Consider the following 21,068-nt stretch of genomic DNA (forward strand, 5'->3'; position numbering starts at 1 on the left):
TTGGCAGTGTGCAGCCAGGCTGATGCACCTCAATGGCCTGGGGGACAGAGCCCTGTCCGTGTTGATAGATGAGATGCTCGCACAGGCAGAAGATCACAAACCTTGCCTGATGTTTGAGCAAGCCTTCCTCAAACAAATGCCGGAGGACATCCAGCTCATGCTAGCGGACAAGGACTTCTCAGACCCCAGGAAGATCAACAGCCTATGCTGATATGCTGTGGCAGACAAAGAGAGAGAACAAATCCACCGTGAACCAGGTCGCCTGCCATGCACCCAGCCAACCACAGCCTGCTCCCAGACAAAAAACGGAAGAGCACCAGTCAACCTGATGCTTCTATCTCCAACACTGGGGAGCACAAGCCCGCAAATGCTGCCAACCCTGCTCGTACCAGGGAAACAACCAGGCCACCTGCCGCTGATGGCTGCGATGGCTGGCCACACAAACAGCCTCCTACACATGGTGGGCAAGACCAGAATCCTGCATTTCCTGCAGAGTTGAGCATGCTGACCCCGACCACTCTTGAGGCCTGAACGAGAGCACAAGGCCTGACCCTGTGGACAGCGAACAGTACCAATATTAAGACCTTTGGCTCACAGACTGTTCAGGTATGCCTCGAGCAGGAGAAATACTGTTGGAAGTTCCTACTGGACACCATGAGAACTGCGCTGTTAGGAACCGACTTCCTTCGGGCACACAGCCTGCTGGTCAACTTGAAGGGCAAGAGGCTCGTACATGCCCATACCTTTCAGACCCTCCGTCTTGAGCCGTCCAATGCGCAGAGGTCAGGGATAACAACTGATCTGCACGCCCAAGGACAAGTACTCCCGTATCCTCAAAGACTTCCCCACCATCTTACGGCCACAGTTTACCACCACCATGACCTAGCATGGCTTCCGCCACCACATTGCCAAGACCAGACGACTGCCACCGGAGAAGCTACAGTTGGTGAAAGAGGAATTCTCCCACTTCCAGGAGCTTGACATAGTCCGCAGGTCGAACAGCCCCTGGACATCTCCCCTACACATGGTCCCCAAGACCTTTGGGGATTGGCGTCCATATGGGGACTACCGCCGACTCAATGACGCGACTGCTACCCCATCCCCCACATCCAGGACTTCACGGCCAACCTGCACGGCACCAAGATGTTCTCCAAGGTCAACTTAGTCTGGGGCTACTACCAGATCCCCGTACACCCCAATGATATTGTCAAAACCACCATCATCACCCCGTTCAGCTTTTTCGAATTCCTTTGGATGCCTTTTGGCCTGAATAACACAGCCCAAACATTCCAGTGGCTCATGGATGCAGTGGGCAGAGACTTGGACGTCGTGTTCATCTATCTTGACGACATCCTCATCGCCAGTCGATATCACAACAAGCACAAGACCCACCTCCGCACACTTTTCGCCTGCCTGGCTGAATTGGGCCTCACCATCAACGTGGCCAAATCTCAGTTCGGGAAAGAGTCGCTACAGTTTTTGGACCATACCATCACCGTGATGGGGCAGCACCGTCACAGGACAAAATCAGGGCCATAGAACAGTTCCCCAGGCAGGACACCCTCAAAGGCCTGCATGAGTTCACCGGGATGGTCAATTTCTACCACCGTTTCATCCCAGGGCCACATGTATAATGCGCCCACTGTTCGCCCTGATCGCCTCTAAACAAAAGACACTCAAGAGGCCGAAAGAGGTCGAGACAGCCTATACCCAGACCAAGGTCACCCTTGCAAGTGTCACCCCTGAACTGACGCCCACACAGCACTCTCCGTGGACGCGCCTGCCACTGCCATCAGGGGAGTCCTAAAGCAAGAGGTCAACGGGCAGTGGCGCCCCCTTCAGCTGGCACCTCCGACTACCCGAGTTGAAGTACAGCGCATTCGACCGAGAATTCCTGGCCTTGTACCTCGCGATCAGGCACTTCCACTACTTCCTGGAGGGCAGACCGTTCACCACCTTCACAGACCACAAGCCGCTTGCTCAGGCCCTTGCCTGGTCAGCCTGCCAGCAATGACACCTTTCCCATAACTCGGAGTTCACCACCAACATCCAACACCAGGCGGGGAAGGACAATGTTGATGCCAACGTGCTTTCCAGACCGACCATCCACAACTTTTCCCTCAGCCTGAACTACGCCCAATTAGTTCAGGCCCAGAGAAATGACGAAGAGACGCAGGCCCTCCGAACCACCATCACCGGCCTGCGTCTCGAGGACCTGAAGCTGCTGGGCAGCCACCACACAGTCCTGTCCAATATCTCAACCGGCTCATCGCGACCGATAGTCCCCCCACAGTGGAGGCAGGATGCATTCTGAGTGATCCACAACCTGACTCACCCCTCAGTCAAGACGACAGTGTGCATGGTGGCAGAACACTTCATTTGACACATGTTAAAGAAACAAGTGGCCCAGATGGCAAGGAACTGCATGCATTGCCAAGCATCCAAAGTTCAGTGCTTTGACCTGCCGACCAGCAGGTTTGACCATATCCACGTTGACGTAGTGTGTCCCCTACTGGTGTCCAGGAACACCCGCTGCCTCCTGACCGTGGTCGATCGGAAGACGAGGTGGCTGAAAGCCATCCCCTTCAAGGACACTTCAGCCGAATCCTGCGCCAGAGCCCTGCTCATGAACTGGGTCGCATGTTTCGGCATCCCAGCCCACATTACCAGCGACAGGGGTGCTCAGTTCACCTCCGCCCTTTGGGTGCACCAGGCGAACTGCTTGGGGAGCCAGCTCCATCACAAAACAGCCTATCATCCCCAAGCGAATAGACTCGCAGAACATTTCCACCGACACCTCAAGGCAGCCCTCATGGCGCGGCTGAGAGGACCTAACTGGGCAGACGAGCTGCCATGGATCCTGCTTGGCATTCGAACGGCTCCAAAGGAAGGCCTCCAAGTTTCGTCCGCAGAGCTCGTCTAGGGTGCACAGCTGTTGCTACCAGGGGAGTTTCTTGAAGCAGATGCCGAGCGGGGAGGTGAGACCCTGATGCTACTCACGGACCTCCGCAGCAAGCTTGCCTTGTTAACACCCCCACCGCCAACCTACCACAGCAAGCATCCGGCGAATGACCCCAAAGAGCTGGACTCAGCAGAGTTTGTGTTCATCTGGCACGGCCCACACCTGGCCCCCCTGCAGCGCCTGTACGAGAGCCTGTACAAAGTCCTCCAGTGATCGGGAAAGGCCTTTACTCTGGACATTGGGGGCAGGGAGGAACTTTTCACAGTCAACTGGCTAAAGCCGGCACACGTGGACTTAAACCAGCCCATAAAGACGGCACAACCCAAATGGAGGGGCCGGCCACCCAAGCGGAGGGAACCAGCCCCATTTGTACCGCCACACTGGCAGGGCAGCTGCAGAAGCTGGTGCCGTCAGGGCTTGCTCACTGCCTCATGGCTTAGGCCACAGCTCGTGCCCCAGGCCTTAAAGGGACTCACGCGAAATTTAAATAAACAGTCTACTGGAAACCCCACCGAGTCTAGTGGTGTTTTCTGTGTGTAGCAGCTGCTACAATGTATTGGATTGAAGATACTTATACTAATCTTAGAATTGTAAAAGGAAGAGCAGCTCCCAAAGAGGAAGCTAATGAAAACCTCTGTACATATTTCAAATCCAAATCTGTCCAATGAGTGCATTCTGGTTTGTCAGAATAACATAGCCAGAAAATAATATATCAAATATTAACTGCCCAATAATAAAATTTAAGATTAGGGGAAGTCATACCACCATCTTTCTTTAAGTTCTGCGTATGAAATTTACTCAACCTTGCATTCTTATTATTCCATATATGAGGAAATTTTAAAGTCAATATTATCAAAAAATGATTTAGGAATAACAATGGAAACTCCTTGAAATATATACAAAAATTTGGGTTAAATTATCACCTTGATGTCATTTATATGACCATTTAAAGTTATGGCCAATGGAGACCATCTAAAAAGTGTTTGTTTCATAAAGGGAGAAAATTAAATTTGTATAAATATTTAAATATTTTCATGATCTTAACCCCAAAATATGTAAAATGTTCTTCAACCACTCTAAAATGTATATGCTTATAGATAGGTTCATGCAAATTCATTGGAAAAATTTCACTTTTGTGGAGATTCAATATATATCCTGAAAAAATACTGAATTGGAAAAGCAAAGAAAGATCTGAAATATATACTAAAAAATCATTTGTGTATAAAGATAGTGTGTGAATTACATCTCCACTGTTAATACCCTGAATATCACTGAGTCACAAATTGCTATCACTAAAGGTTTCAAGGCTAGGTTAAATAATAAAGGACCTAATGGACAATCCTCTCTCGTGTCTCAAAACAGATTAAAAAAAGATTATTGATTATTTGTAATTACAGTGGCAACAGGAGCATGATAGATCAAATTAATCCATGAAATAAAACCAGGACCGAAATTGAATCTTTCCAAAACTTCGAACAGATATTTCCATTCCACTCTATCAAAAACCTTTTTTTCATCTATTAATTCTGTACATTCTGGAATTATAGTCAATGGAGAATAAATAATATTTATTAACCTATGGATATTAAAATGTGAATAATGATTATTTATAAATCTTGTTTGATTCTTTATAATTCCTGTTTGGTCTGTAGAAATTATCTGAGGAAGAATATTTTCCAATCTAAAAGCTAAAATCTTAGAAAGAATTTTGGAATCAGTCCACAGCCACTCACTGGCTTCTCCCACACAGCCAATGTTTTTGAATATTTTAATATGAGATTTCACATCCAAAGTACAGAGTACCTATGGATAGATGTTAAAATTCTCAAAGATACACTACACTTAAAATCGCCAATGCCTGAAGATGGCGCACAAAATCAGTGAACCGGTGCGGACTTGAAAGGCCAACATGGCCTGTTTCCGCTCCGTAAATGGTTATATGGTTATAACGTTCAACAACGGTATTGGTCCATAGGAAGCACAAACTAACTTTCTTAGGAATTAACAAAATTGATGCTTCATCAAATGTCCCTGGCAAAGTTCCAAGAGATACAGAACCATTAAACACCTTACACAACTGAGGCATTAGTATGTTAGCAAATCATTTTTAAAAACTCAACTGTATAACCATCCAGGCCTGGAGCATTACCAGATTGAAGAGAGAAAACAGATTTAAAATGTTCTATTTCTGATATTGGATCTTCAAATAAAAGTTGATAATTAGAAGAAATTTTAGGGATATTCAATCATAGCAGGAATCTATCCATAGTTATGATATTACCATGAAATTAAGATTTATATAAATCAGAATAGAAAACCTAAAATGCCTTATTAATTTAATCAGATTGTAAACAATATTGCCATCTCCTTTACGAATCTTAGGAATCTGTCTTTTAGCCAGAGCTGCCTTTAATTGTCCTGCTAATAATTTACCTGATTTATCTCCATTACATAAAACTGGCTTTTTGATTTAAACAACTGTCCCTCAATAGGATATGTTAATAATAAATGATATTGCATTTGGGGTTTGACTCTTTCCTTGTAGAGGCCGATATTATGTTTCCTCGAGTACTCTCTATCAATTTATTTGATTTTTTAATTCATTAATAACAACTGTTCTTTTGTACGTTTCCTTAACCCTACTGAATAAGAAATTATTTGTCCTCGCAGATATGCATTAAATTGATCCCAAACAGTTAGGCTCGACATTCCCTCAGATGAGTTTGTTTTAAAAATGAGAGGTTTTTTTCCTTAATAAAGTCTACAAACGTCTCAACTTTAAGTAGTCAAATTGAACTGCCACTTCTGATCTCCGGGAATAACATCATAAAATTTAAAAGAGAATTTTAAGGGTGCATGATTGGTAACAGCAATTACATAATATACACAGTCCATTACCAAGAGGACCAGATAAGTATCAATAAAGAAATAATCAATTCTAGAATAACTATGATAAACATGAGAAAAAAAGAGAAGTCTTTGTCCTTAGGATGTAAAAGCCTCCATATATCAACTAATCCATAATCAACCAGAAAAGAGTTAATAAAAGTATCAAATCTATTAGGAAGAATTTGATTAGAGGTATTAGGAAATATCTGATTAGAGGATTAAGAAAACAATTGACATCTCCACCCATAATCAGTATATATTCATTTAGATTTGGTAAAGAAGCAAAAACCTTCTTTTAAAAATCCAGATCATCAACAATAGGAGCATATATATTTTAACCAAGGTGACTTTTTCATTATTCAATTTGCCCGTAACTATTAATAATATATCTATAGAATCCATAATCATTTTAAAATACACAAAGGGAACTTTAGAGTCAATAAAGATTGATACACCTTTAACTGTAAACTGTTCTTCTCTTTGTTCTTTGGCTTGGCTTCACGGACGAAGATTTATGAAGGGGGTAAAAAGTCCACGTCAGCTGCAGGCTCGTTTGTGGCTGACAAGTCCGATGCGGGACAGGCAGACACGATTGCAGCGGTTGCAGGGGAAAATTGGTTGGTTGGGGTTGGGTGTTGGGTTTTTCCTCCTTTGCCTTTTGTCAGTGAGGTAGGCTCTGCGGTCTTCTTCAAAGGAGGTTGCTGCCCGCCAAACTGTGAGGCGCCAAGATGCACGGTTTGAGGCGATATCAGCCCACTGGCGGTGGTCAATGTGGCAGGCACCAAGAGATTTCTTTAGGCAGTCCTTGTACCTTTTCTTTGGTGCACCTCTGTCACGGTGGCCAGTGGAGAGCTCGCCATATAACACGATCTTGGGAAGGCGATGGTCCTCCATTCTGGAGACGTGACCCATCCAGCGCAGCTGGATCTTCAGCAGCGTGGACTCGATGCTGTCGACCTCTGCCATCTCGAGTACTTCGACGTTAGGGATGTAAGCGCTCCAATGGATGTTGAGGATGGAGCGGAGACAATGCTGGTGGAAGCGTTCTAGGAGCCGTAGGTGGTGCCGGTAGAGGACCCAAGATTCGGAGCCGAACAGGAGTGTGGGTATGACAACGGCTCTGTATACGCTTATCTTTGTGAGGTTTTTCAGTTGGTTGTTTTTCCAGACTCTTTTGTGTAGTCTTCCAAAGGCGCTATTTGCCTTGGCGAGTCTGTTGTCTATCTCATTGTCGATCCTTGCATCTGATGAAATGGTGCAGTCGAGATAGGTAAACTGGTTGACCGTTTTGAGTTTTGTGTGCCCGATGGAGATGTGGGGGGGCTGGTAATCATGGTGGGGAGCTGGCTGATGGAGGACCTCAGTTTTCTTCAGGCTGACTTCCAGGCCAAACATTTTGGCAGTTTCCGCAAAGCAGGACGTCAAGCGCTGAAGAGCTGTAAACTGTAGACAGAGAACAAAACTACAAACCTCTCCAGAACTTTAATAAACAATTTTCATCCTCTTTGCGAATGTGCATTTCTTGCACAAAGAAAATTTCGGCTTGAAACATTTTAAATATTTTTTTATTAATTAATCTTTTCTCATTTAATTGGATGGTTCAAGCCATTAACATTCAAAGAAACAAAGTTATAATTTTAACATCCATTTAAAGGTTTATTCAAAAATGTAAAAATAAAGATTTCTGTGCCTGCGTAGACCACATTCGGGAGAGGATCCCAAAAAATGGCAAAGATCAAAATATGGAACAGATTTATGTTTAAGAATGAACTCTCACAGCTGCCCAGAAACAATAAATCTAATCTAGCAAAGCCCCCACCCTCCACCCACTGCTGAGCAGTTCCACATGGACCTACATACTCTCCTACACCTAATCTAATCCCCGGTCTCAAACTGGAGAGTCTCCAAAATTATACTAAATTCTGACACTCACAGCACAAGGAAAAAATATAGAAGAGTATTCTTCCCTTTTAATATGACTATAAATTTAAAGAATAAAATAATCTAGTTAAATGGTTGTTTGCTGTATTTGTATTTTAAAATTCAATATTTTGTACATACATAAACAGGACCTTTTTCAATGTAAAACCATAAAATATAAGAATAGTAGGCCATTCGGCTTGTCAAATCTGCTCTGCCCTTCTAACACTAGCCGATGCATTCTGCCACTCAGTCCAACTCCCAGCCTTATCCTATAATGTTTGATACACCTGTCTATTCAGATATCAATCTGTACCTGTAAGGGTTAAAAAAATGCATTTTATAATCTGAAATAAAACTGCAACTTTGCCCACTTTCCTGACTGTTCCGCTGCTTGGAAATAGCTAGTTACAAGGTCAAAAGCAGTGTGCTTTAGATTTCGGCAGTCAGCCAGTGTGTGGCCTTGAATTGAGCACGTTGAACACAAAAGTTAAACAATTTTCAAACTAGTGTTCATAAATATTGAAATTATAACCACAGCTATCTTAAAATTTTAAAAGTAGAAGAATTTTCCGCCATTCTAAAGTAACAAAATTTACAAAATACAAGTCAGTTTAAAAAAGAAAAAAATGGGTTTAAACAGTTTATAATAGACGAAAGATATCTAGTTAAAAAATTCTACTTTTCAACACAAAATACACAAGACAATGTATATATCAACTAACATCCACAAATCACTTTAATTGTAAATTACATTAAGGAAGGGAAAGGAGAAAAGGAAGAGAAAGAATTATGTATGTCAAAAAAAGAAAGAAAAAAGTTATATGTAATCAAACAGCTCAATTTAAACCTGCACAGAGCAACAATGCAATTTGACCTCTTTAGCAGAATCAGCTTATTAATTATAACAGACCAACAGCCAAATCAATAGATTCAGGTTGGTGGTAAAGCAAGTTTTTCTTGGAGGAACTTCCATCTAGTCTCTGGGGAATTCAACCACATAGGTTGACCATCCGGTGGAAAGATCCTCAAAAGCACAGGAAAGTGGGGGTGTGGAGGAGTGGTTCTTCCCTAGTACTGTGGTCAAATCAGGCATTGAGTTTATCTGGGAGTGAAGCTTTGCCATCTGCTACTGCACTGGATTTGGTTTTGCAGCAGGTTGTATCATTTAAACCCTGCCACAGCTGTCAGGTGTCCTTCATTGTTTCCATTTTCATCTGGAATCTCCACTTCACCTGGGAGATGGCTTTTCGTAGGTTATTCCTGCTTCTTCTGTATTGATATAGATCTCTGGACTTAAATGCCTGTGATCTGGCTCTCATCGCTTTCAGGATTTCATTGTTCATCCAGGACCTCTAGTTGGGGAAAACACTGAAAGAATTGGTTGGGCCACACTTGTCCACAGCTGTTTTGATAAAATCTGTGACAGCCCTGATGTAATCATTCAGATCCTCAGATGAGTCCTCGAACACCCAATCCACTGACTCGAGGAAGTCCTGCAAATGTTCTTCAGCCTTCTGTTACCACCTTCTAGCTGTCTTGATCTCTGGAGCCTCTCTTTTTGGGCTCTGTCTGCTGAAGGAAGAAGGAGCAAAGCCAGGTGATCTTACTTGTTTAAAGGTGTGGACAGAGTAGATGTCGAAAGTTCGTTTCCCATGGTGGGTAAGTTTAGGACAAGAGGGCACATCTTCAAGCGTCCACTTACAACAGAGATGAGGAGGAATTTCTTCATTTAGAGCACACATGTCAAACTCTGGCCCGCAGGCCAAATTTGGCCCACGATATAATTATATTTGGCCAGCAAGATCATATTAAATATATATTAGAGTTGGCCCGCTGGCCGCCGCGCCAGTATAGCGCATGCACACTGAAGGTGAAAATGAAGACGCCAGAGGTGTGGAGGGATCTCAGAGTCCCGAATCCCGGGGATCGGAGCGCCGCACTCAGCCCGCCCGGCTCCTGGACACACAGACGCGGCTGCAGTTGGGGACCATCCTCGCTGGGTCTGCGCTTCAGCGGCGACGCCGGACCGAACGTCTCGTTGGCGATGCCTTCCCCCTCGCTCCGTGCGCGGTGGACCCTGCCTCCCGCTCCTTTTGTTGGAGACGAGCCCGGCGCCGTGAGATCACAGTTTAATCCCTCTCCAACCATGGGAGGGGGGTGGGAGCAACACGCTCTTCTCAGCCAATTCCTCCACCGCCCCGGACGCCGGCGTTTCAACGGGGGGTTCAGGTGCCTTCGTCAGGCGACCGACCTGTTGGTCCAAGACAAGGGGAGAGCGTACAAACTCCACACAGACAGCACCTGAACTCGGGTGAACGTGGAGCTGCGACCCCACATTCCACATCAGGACTGTGTGTAAGATTAGGAGCAGTGAGACGGAAGCTTATTTTGTTCCTGTGATTTAAGCCTTTCTTGGGGTGGGGGGGGGGGTCCTTCTCTGACCACTTGCCTAACAATTAACCTAATCAGATGTGGAGTTACCACAATACAACAGTTCTCAACCTTTTTCTTTCCACTCGCGTCCCTGTGCCATTGGTGCTCTGTGATTAGTAAGGGATTGCTTAAGGTGGTCTGTGGGTGGAAAGAAAAAGTTTGAAGACCACTGCTTTAATCATCCCTCATTGACTCGTCATGTGCACGGTTTCAGAACGCTAAAGGAAATGGGCCAATGACAATGACAATGAAAGAGTTTATCCAAAACTATTATTAAACATTTATTTTAATAAGAAAAAGTTTAACATTACATATGTTGAAAGAAGAGAAAACATGCAGATGTTAAAAATTTTCAATAAATATTTAGTTCGGCCCTCGACTTAGTCCAAGTTTTTAATTTTGGCCCTCCGTGAATTTGAGTTTGACACCCCTGGTCTAGAGGATGGTGAATCTGTGGAATTTGTTGCCACAGGCAGTTGTGAAGGCTAGGTTATTAGGTGTATTTAAGGCAGAGATTGATACGTTATTGATTAGCCAGGCCATCAAAGGTTATGGGAAAAAGGGCAGGCTAAGTGGGAAAATGGATCAGCTCATGACTAAATAGTGGGGCACACTCAATGGGGTGAATGGACTATTTCTGCTCCTATGTCTAATGGTCTTATAAATACAAGATTGTAGGATGCAATGTGCAAACATTCTTCCCATTACGGAATGGTATAAAACAAGAATGTATTGGTTTGAGTTGAGGAACAACAGAATTCAGATACAGTGAGAAAAGTTCTTCTGTGAGCAGTCTGGCATGTCAGTTCATACAGCTGTGCAAAGTAGAAGGATAAGAGTATAGTTACTGAGTATGGAGTTAACAATGAGAGAGAACAATTAATACCCAGCAAAGGCAGCATCAGAGCACCGTTGTGGGGTTTATTCAGGAGACATGGTTGCAGGGAAGAAGAATGATGGCATTCTGGAACATTCTGCCTGAGAATGTAACTCTTTCACAGCATTTCAAAAGTAGATGGGGAAGCATTTGAATCTCCAAGGCACAGAAAGCAATAGGCCAAATGCTGGTAAATAAGATATGTATTGTTCATACTGGAAGGTTGGCATGGAGGTTGTGGGCCAAAGGGCCTGTTTCTATGCTGTATAATTCTGTGACATTATCCTTTTTGCAGTTCACAATACTTCCAAGTTTTGGATCATCTGCAAGTTTAGAAATTGTGACCGTCACTGCCTGGATCATTATTTTAGATCAAATAATGTAAAGACCTTAAATATGACTCCCAGGAACATTGCTATTCACCTTCCAGAAAAAAGATTCACCATGTCTGTTGTTGTCTCTCACAAAGCCATATGTGTAGCCATGCTATCCTTTTTTTTTCCATGTGGGTGCGTGGTTAGCATAGCAGTTAGCGCAACTTTGTTATAGCGCCAGTGACAAGAGTTCAAATCCTGTGCTGTCTGTAACAGTTTGGTACATTTTCCCCGTGTCTACATGGGTTACCTCCATGCGCTCCAGTTTCCTCCCTTCAAAACATGTAGGGGTTGAAGATTAATTGGGTGTAATTGGGAAGCACAGGCTCATGGGCCAGAAAGGCCTGTTACCATTCTGTATTTCTAAATATAAAATGTTAATTTATCAATAAAAGCCTTCGAGAAGTCAATGGCATTTATGTTTATCAATCTTACCTGTGATCTCATCAAAGCATTGTGTCCAACTAGTTGAGCATGATTGTCCCTGAGAGAGTAAAACTAAAGTCTGCAGATGCTGTGATTGCAGTTTTCACTTAGCCCTTTCTCAGACTCAGACTGAAGTCGATAATATATCTTTACCTTCTATGGACATTGCGGGACTGGCTGAGTTCCTCCAGCATTTCTGTGTTTTTATGATTGTCCCTGAACATGCTGGCTTTCCATTTTGTTCCATATGACTATTAATCCTGTCCAAGATCAACCCATAACCTGGGTTAAAATGGGAATTGATGAAGGTTCATTGGTCCCCACTTTGGCCTAAAATGTTCACCATTCTTTTTCTCCTGTGTTCTTCCAGCATTGAGTTTAAACTGAACAGCCTATGTTAAAGAATTTATCTTTAGTCTTGTTTTAGAACAGGGTAGTAACTTTTTCTGTTCTGGCACCAAAGAATGTTGAAAGGTTATGGAATGTAGAACAGTACAGCACAGTACAAGCATTTAGCCCACATGTTGTGCCAACCCCTATAAACCTATTTTCCACTTTTTAACCTCACAGCCCAGGTCCCTCTATCTTTCTTACAGTCATCTGCCTATCTAAGAGTCTTTTAAATGTCCCAAATGGACAAAGCCTGTGTGATTTCCTCCTCAAAAATCTGAGAATGCATCGTTCCCAGTCCTGATGACTTACCTTCTCCAAGTTTAGATCATCTTTTTAACAACTTGTACTTGGCCTCATCCTCTATGTGGCATCTATCCAAATAACATTTCTAGAATTATTCACCATACATCCTTGTGGAGACAATGCCCCTCCACAGGTTATAGAAAACAGCAATCATGTTTCACTAAGCAGAGTCGCACATTATCTCTGGTTCCTGTTAACAACCTCCCCCCTCTTCCACCCTTTCCTGTTTCCTCTAATTTTCTCTGTCTCCCCTTTTCTCTCTGTCACCTTTCACAGAACTAAAATCAATCTTATCACATCCCATTAACAGGTTTTGACTGTTGGTCTCTAGACTTCTCCCCCTCCCATTCTTCCCCCTAATCTCTGGTCTTTAATTAAGATGACTGCCTGCTTTTGCTTATACCTTGAAGAAGGGCTCAAGCCTGAAACGTCAGTAATATATCTTTACCGCCTATGGATGCTGTGAGACCGACTGAGTTCCTCCAGCATTTCTGTGTGTTTTTTACACAGATATTGCACCTCATATCTAGGCAGTAGAAATGTTTAGCAAAGCAATTGGTAATCTTCTGGTCAAGAATATCCCTTATTCCTATTACAATCCAGTCACAAGGTCAACTCAATGCTGAAGAGTGCATCAGGGCAGCCCTAGTGTATCAGTGTATTGTAGCTGGTAATACTATAATGTAGCATGCTAAAAAAGCAGAGAGCTAAGAGATCATTTAGATTTGTTCACTGATCATCCTTATCGACTGAATTCAGTCTTGTCTCTGTTCTTAAAATGTTGTAATGTTCCTATCTTCCCACCGAGTAGTTTAAACTCTCTTCATCTGCAAACCAGCCCAGATGTATGTGACTTACTCGTAGCCCTCTTGCAATGCAACCCAGTTGGCCTGTACAGGTTTCAATGGCCCAAGGATCCATAGCTGTAAACTTGGGTGCCTGCCTACATTTTGCTCCATACCTTGATGAAGGACTCAAGTCTGAAACATTGGTTATGATCTTTATCTTTTCTGGATAAAGAACACTGTTTGACCTGCTGAATTTCTCTAGCATTCAATCATGGTGCCTAGCAGACTTTCCTGTTTTACTCATGCCTCATACAATTGTCCTTCAAACTCTGCATCTGCTTCTGAGTTGAAACAAGCCCTGCAAGATCATTTTTTCAATGCACAAATGTGCACTTTGTGATGTGGAATTAAAATAATTGGCCATTGGGAGATCCTTGCTGTTGAAGCAGTCAGATTCTTGCTGTTGAATCTGCAGATTCACAAGTGAAATTTTGTTTCACTTGGAAGAAATGTTTGGGGCCTTGAATGGTGGTGAGGGAAGAGGTGTGGGTGCATGTATAGCATTTCCTGTAGTCACAAGGGAAGCTATCAAGGGGGCGATTGGTGAGAAGGGATGAGTGGACAAGGGAGACCTGGAGAGAAAGTGGAGAGGGGAAGGGGTTCCCATTGTAGGTGGCAGCAATTACTAGATAGATGTGCCATCTGCAAACATAGTTAACTGCTGCTTGGCAAGTGTATTTGACCAGTGATCCTGTTGAACCTGGCCTCTCTTGTTTATTGTGGTACCACAGGCAGGCTTTGTTCTGTTGCTGTGAACCTGTTTGCTACTTGGGTTGCATTTCCAACTTCTACTCTTTCCTTCACAGGAGCACCAGGACAACCTTCTTGGTCCGGTCATGCAGAGTGTGTTGTCCTTGTTCAGCAACCTGATAGCCTCTAAAGATGTCTACATGAAAATGCTTTGCAAACAAGGTATGCTGTGAGTATATCTAAAGGCATATTTTGGATTTATAGTCAAAAGCACATTATGATTCTCAAGTTCACAAAAAACTCTTGAGAAGACAATGTTTTATTATGGAAGTGCAATAAACAAAAATGCTGGAGCAACTTAGCAGGTCACGCGACATCCACAGCAAGTTCATCTGGGCCCTTTATCAAGGTATGAGCAAAAAGCAGGCAGGGGCCTGAATAAAAAGGTGGTGGGAGGGGGAAAGAAAGGGTAGGGAGGAGCATAGACTCACAGGTAAGAGATCCAGGTGGATACACATGGGAGGATAGAAGAAAAACCTGAGAATGGGTTGCGCTCTGAATGGAGAGGAAAGGAAAGGGGTTGAGGAGTGGTGCTGGTCAGGTCTCATCTGTGCCATCCCATAATGAGGCAGGGCACTAGCCATCAACCAGCTGGTGGCCCCAATGCTGTGGTATCGGCTAGTTACCCTGGTTCCGCCCATGATTTGTGTTACCACTACCCAGTGGAAGTTGATAGACTTCCTCTGGGGTGACAGGATGCTCTGGATCCCTGCAGCAGACCTGAATCTGCCGATCACCCACTGACTCATGGCGGTGAATATCAGCCATGCTGCTATGCAGGAACTGCCTGTGTTTTATCGGAATCTCATGCACTTCAGGCATGGTCTCTGTTGGATGGGCTGGACCCTGTCCTATGGCAACATGTCGGGGGGGCTCCAGGGGGTTGGAGCAATCCTGGCTGTGCTGACACCCAATCAACCAGGGATGTATCTCAGACCCAAGGCCCAAAGGCTTTTTCTGGGAGCTGGTCTGGCACAAAGTGAGCTGCCTAGTGGTGATTCACACCATGCCATTCTGGAACGCACTCACGTGGTTTCTGCAAGGGCTACTCTTGCGCACTTTCCACTTCCTCATATTGTAGTGTTCTGTTTTACCACCTGGCAGCAGGGCAGGTCCGCAGTGGAGGTCTCTTTACCTGAGAGTCCTCCTCCTTTACACTGGTGATCTAGGGTGGAGAGTGTTGTAGCAAGTAGTGCTGTGCAACTGCCTTCTGAGTCGGTTTGCCAACTCCCGGCCACCTGTCACTTCTGCGGCTGGGAGAAGAAGGTATACACATCTCTGTGGAGTGTGTTAGGTTGCAACCCCTCTTCACCTACCTGAAGGGTCTGTTCTATAAGTTCTAACTGTACTTCAGCCCCATGGGGAGCTGAATTGGGTGCTTGGAGGATCTCCTTGTGCGGTTGTTGCTGGGCCAAGTTGGCTATTCACAGATTAAGGAGGCGCACGGATGTGGGTTCAGGGTGGGCTGACTGCCTGCCCCTCTATTGGGGTTACATCTGGGCCTGAGTGGCAATACGTGAATAAGTATCTGAACATTCCTGACTAACCTCATGTGTAGGACCTTATTAAAGGCCTTACTAAAGTCCATGTAGATAACATCCACAGCCTTTTCTTCATCAACTTTTCTGGTAACCTTCTCAAAAAAATCTATAACATTGGTTAAACCATGCACCTACCATGCATAAAGCCTTGCTGACTATACCTAATCAGTCAATGGCTATCTAAATAATTGTATATCCAATCTCTTAGATCAGTCTGCTACCCCTTTGGCCTCCAGGCCACATCCTGAGCGCCCCCCATACAATTGTGATGGGTGGTGGGGGGTGGGGGGGTTAGTGGCAGCGCTGAGCAGGGTGTGGGGTTATTGGAAGTGCTGAGCAAGGTGGAAGGGGTTAGTAAGTACTGAGAGGGTTGGGGGAGTGATGGCACTGAGCAGGGAGTAGTGGCGCGCTGAGAGTAGGGTAGTGACGCCAGTGCAACATGGCGGCAACCAAGAACAGCTCTTGCAAGAACGCCTTGTCGCCATTTATTTTGCTCACTACTGCCACCCTGAGTCTGGCCAGAAAATAACTGCACTGGCTTCTTCATTAAACTTGGAACTTCCCCTTTGCCCTCACTTCCTCCTTGGATCTTCCCACCGCCCACAGGGGGCGGTGGCACCCACTTTGGGAATCTCTATCTTAGATCATCTTCCATTAATTTACTTACTAATGATGTCAGGCTCACCAGCCTATAATTTCCAGAGTTATATTTAGAGACTTTTTTAAACAATGGAACAATATGATCTATCCTCCAGTCCTCTGGCATCTCACCCATGGCTAAGGACATTTTAAATATATCTGCCAGAGCCCCTGCGATTTCTACACTTGCCTCCCTCAAGGTCCAAGGGAATATCTTGTCAGGCCCTGGGAATTTATCCACCCTTATTTGCTTTAAGTTAGCAAGCACTTCCTCCTCTTTATTCGGTATAGATTCCATGACCTCACTGCTTGTTTTCCTTACTTCCTATGACTCTGTTCCCATTTCCTGAATGATTTTTAAAAAAATTTAAGATTTCCCCCATCTCTTTAGGCTTCATACAAAACTGACCACTCTGATCTTCAAGGGGTCAATTTTTCCCTTTACTATCCTTTTGCTTTTAATATACATGTAGAAACCCTTCAGATTTTCCATCACATTGTCTGCCAAAACCACCTCATGTCTTCTTTTAGCCTTCCTGATTTCTTTCTTGAGGTTTATCTTGTTTTTTTCATAGTCCTAACATACCTAATTTTGCTCCATGTTGCTATACCTGCCTATATCTTCCAAACTAGATCCCTAACATCCCTCAAAAAACAAGGTTCCCTATGCCTACTAACCTTGCCATTAATCCTGCCAAGAGCCTACAAACTTTGTACTCTCAAAATTTCACCTTTGAAAGCCCTCCACTTACCTCACACATCCTTGCCAAAAAAACAATTTATCCAAATCCACGCATTCTGGATCCATTCTCAATTCCTCAAAATTAGCCTTTCTCCAATTTAGAATTTCAAACCACGGCTCAGACCTATTTTTCTCCATATTCAATTTGATCCTAATGGCATTGGACCCAAAATGTTCCCTTACACATACTTTAGTCACTGTCCTGTCTCATTCCCTAATAGGAGATCCAGTATTGCACTCTCTATACTGAACACATTTGACAAACTCCATAACATGCAGCCATTATGGGAGTCCCAGTCAATATGTGGAAAGTTAGAATCTCCTACTATCACAATCTATGCTTCCTGCAGATGTTTGTTCTCTCTCTCTACAGATTTGCTCCTCCAATTCTTATTGACTGTTGGACGGTCAATAATACAACACCATGAGTGTGGTCATATATTTCCCATTCCTCAGCTCCACCTATTTTGTCTCAGTAGACGAGTCCTCTCATCTGTCCTATCACACAGCTGTGATATTTTCCCTGATGAACATTGACACTCCTCCCCCTTTCATCCCTCCCATTCTATCGCATCTGAAGCAACCGAAGCCAGGAACATTGAGTTTCCAGTCCTGCCTCTCCTGCAACTAAGTTTCACAAATGGTCAGATGTCATAATTCCATCCAAGCTCTAAGCTCGTTCACCTTCCTATAATACTCCTTCCATCGAAATAGATGGACCTGAGATCATTTCCATCACATCCAATCCATTGACTGCAATGCAACTTACATGCAATTTTTACATCACCTTTCCCTCCTCCACTCCTCTTTCTGCTCTGGCACTGGTTCCCATTCCCCGCAAATCTAGTTTAAACTCCCACCACTAGCAAACCTTCCCGCAAGGATAGTCATCCCCTTCCAGTTCAGATGCAAGCTGTCCCATCGGAATAGGTCCCACTTTCCCTGGAAGAGAGCCCAATGATCCAGAAACCTGAAGTCCTCTCTCCTGCACCATGGCCTTGTCCATGTGTTAAGCTGAATTATCCTCCTATTTCTAACCTCACTAGCACATGGCACAGGTAACTCTCCTGAGATCACAACCCTGGCTGTGACAAGAGCATAGAACCCTGGTTGTGAGGAGTGCGATAGAACTGAGGGATCTGGAAATACAGATACATACTTCCCTGAAAGAGGTGTCACAAGTTGAAAGGTCGCAAAGAGAGCTTTAGGTACATTGGCCTTCATAAATCAAATTATTGAGTGTAGGAGTTGAGATGGTAAAGTTTTATAAGACATTGGAATATTGTGTACTGTTTTCAGACATTGTCAGAGTACATACATGATATCACATTCAACCATGGGATTCTTTTTCCTGTGGGCCAGGCAAAATTATCATTAGTAGTGCAAAAAAAATGACTTAACATATGCATGTAAACAAGTAAAGAAATGTAAACAAACTGACTGTGCAATACAAAGAGAAAAATATTCAATAAAGTGCAAAAGTAAGAATTCTTAAATAAGTCTCTGATTGAGTTTGTTGTTGAATAGTCTGATGGTGGGAGGGGGAGCAGCTGTTCCTGAACCTGGCAGTGCAAGTCTTGTGGCATCTACACCACTTCCCTGATGGTAGCAGCAAGAACAGAGTGTGCTGGTTGATGTGGATTCTTGATGATTGCTGCTGCTCTCTGACAGCAACATTCCTTGTGGATTCTCTTGATGGTGGTGAAGGTTTTGCCTGTGATGTCCTGGGCTATGTTCACTACCTTTTGCAGGGCTTTATGCTCAGAGTGGCCTCATACCAGACCGTAATGCTGCCGCTGAGCACACTTTCTACCACACATCTGTAGAAATTTGCCACCGTTTTTTGTGTCATTCCAAACCTCTTCAAACTCCTGAGGAAGTAGAGGTGCTGATGTGCTTTCTTCACAATGCCATTTGTGTGTTGGTTCCAGGAAAGATCCTCCAAGATAGTGACTCCCAAGAACATAAATTTGCTCATCCTCTCCACCTCTGATCACCCAATGATCACTGGATTGTAGACCTCTGGCTTTCTCTTCCTTATTTTTTAATGTTTTTATTTTTCACACTATGAACCATATTAACCAAAATACACACAAACATTTCCCTCTTGAATATACACAGTCATTTTCTCCCCTTTTTCCCCCCTCCCTTCCCTCCCTCCTTCACCCCCTCCCCACCAACTCAACATTTAACATATATGATACATTAAACCCATTAAACAATGTCATCGCACAATGAAAATAAACAAGAAAATTGTGTCATCTACTTTTACATATTGGGTCAGTTCATTTCGTCGTCTTCTCCTTCTGTCATTTTAGGCAGTGGAGGTCCGCGATAGGACTTCTCTGTTGTGTTCCATGTACGGTTCCCAAATTTGTTCCAATACTGTGATGTTATTTCTTAAATTATATGTTATTTTTTTCCAATGGAATACATTTATTCATTTCTATGTACCATTGCTGTATTCTCAGGCTATCTTCTAATTTCTAGGTTGACATAATACATTGTTTTGCTACAGCTAAGGCTATCATAATAAATCTTTTTTGTGCTCCATCCAAATCGAGTCCAAGTTCTTTAGTTCTTATATTACTTAGAAGAAAGATCTCTGGGTTTTTTGGTATGTTGCTTTTTGTGATTTTATTTAATACCTGATTTAGATCTTCCCAAAACTTTTCCACTTTCTCACATGCCCAAATTGCATGTACTGTTGTTCCCATTTCCTTCTTACAGTGAAAACATCTGTCTGATACTGTTGGGTCCCATTTATTTAATTTTTGGGGCATGGTGTATAGCCTGTGTAACCATTTATATTGTATCATGCGTAACCTCGTGTTTATTGTATTTCTCATAGTTCCGGAGCATAGCTTTTCCCATGTTTCATTCTTTATCTTTATGTTTAGATCTTGTTCTCATTTTTGTTTGGGTTTACAGCTTGTTTCCTCGTTCTCTTTCTCTTGCAGTTTGATGTACATGATTGTTATAAATCTTTTTATTATCATTGTGTCACATAATCAAAATTGCTTCCTTCTGGTAACCTCAGCCTGCTTCCCAATTTGTCCTTCAAGTAGGTTTTCAGTTGGTGGTGTGCAAACATTGTACAGTGAGTTATACCATATTTGCACTTCATTTGTTCAAAAGATAATAATTTATTTCCCGAAAAACAATTTTCTATTCTTTTGATCCCTTTTCTCTCCCATTCTTTAAAGGAAAGGTTATCTATTGTGAAGGAGATTAGTTGATTTTGCGTCAATATTAATTTTGGTAGTTGATCATTTGTTTTTTTACTTTCTACATGAATCTTCTTCCAAATGTTGAGCAGATGGTGCAGTACTGGTGAATTCCCATGTTGCACGAGCTTTTCATCCCACTTATATAATATATGTTCAGGGACCTTCTCCCCTATTTTATCGAGCTCTAATCTGGTCCAATCTGGTTTTTCCCTTGTTTGATTAAAAATCTGATAGGTATCTTAATGGTGCTGCTCTATAATAATTCTTAAAGTTTGGTAGCTGTAAGCCCCATTGTTTGTACCATTCTGTTAATTTATCTAGTGTTATTCTCAGTTTCCCCCCTTTCCATAAGAATTTCCTTATTATTTTCTTTAGCTCCTTGAAGAATTTCTCTGTTAAGGGAATTGGTAATGATTGGAATAGGTATTGTATCCTTGGGAAGATATTCATTTTAATGCAATCTACCCTTCCTATCAGTGTTAGTGGTAAACTTTCCATTGTTCTAAGTTGTCTTGTAATTTCTTTATTAATGGCTGATAATTTAGTTTGTATAGATGGCCTAGATTATTATCTAGTTGAATACCTAGGTATCAGATTGCTTGTGTTTGCCATCTAAATGGTGATTCTTTCTTAAACTTTGTGAAATCCGCATTATTCATTGGCATCGCTTCACTTTTATTTGCGTTTATCTTGTACCCTGATACTTCTCCATATTCCTTCAATTTCTTATGTAATTCT

General features: G+C 43.2%; 1 protein-coding gene across 12 annotated transcripts in view; it reads left to right on the plus strand.

Moving 5' to 3' along the window:
- Window positions 1-21,068, plus strand: part of ulk4 (unc-51 like kinase 4) — a 655,266-nt gene that overhangs the window by 526,671 nt on the left and 107,527 nt on the right. For 10 of the 12 annotated variants that reach the window (XR_011348088.1, XM_069908808.1, XM_069908845.1 and 7 more), the window contains one exon: window positions 14,235-14,340. The exons of 1 other annotated variant lie outside the window; for it this stretch is intronic. Coding sequence is in view for 10 of the 11 variants with exons in the window: in XM_069908808.1 (XP_069764909.1) it covers window positions 14,235-14,340 (106 nt within the window). In the remaining variant the exon portion in view is untranslated. Of the gene's footprint in view, window positions 1-14,234; window positions 14,348-21,068 lie in introns of all 12 variants that reach the window. One more of the 12 variants, XM_069908860.1, reaches the window with a different exon arrangement.

This window comes from Narcine bancroftii, chromosome 1 (assembly GCF_036971445.1).
Source record: "Narcine bancroftii isolate sNarBan1 chromosome 1, sNarBan1.hap1, whole genome shotgun sequence".
In the NCBI taxonomy this organism is placed as follows: Eukaryota; Metazoa; Chordata; class Chondrichthyes; order Torpediniformes; family Narcinidae; genus Narcine; species Narcine bancroftii.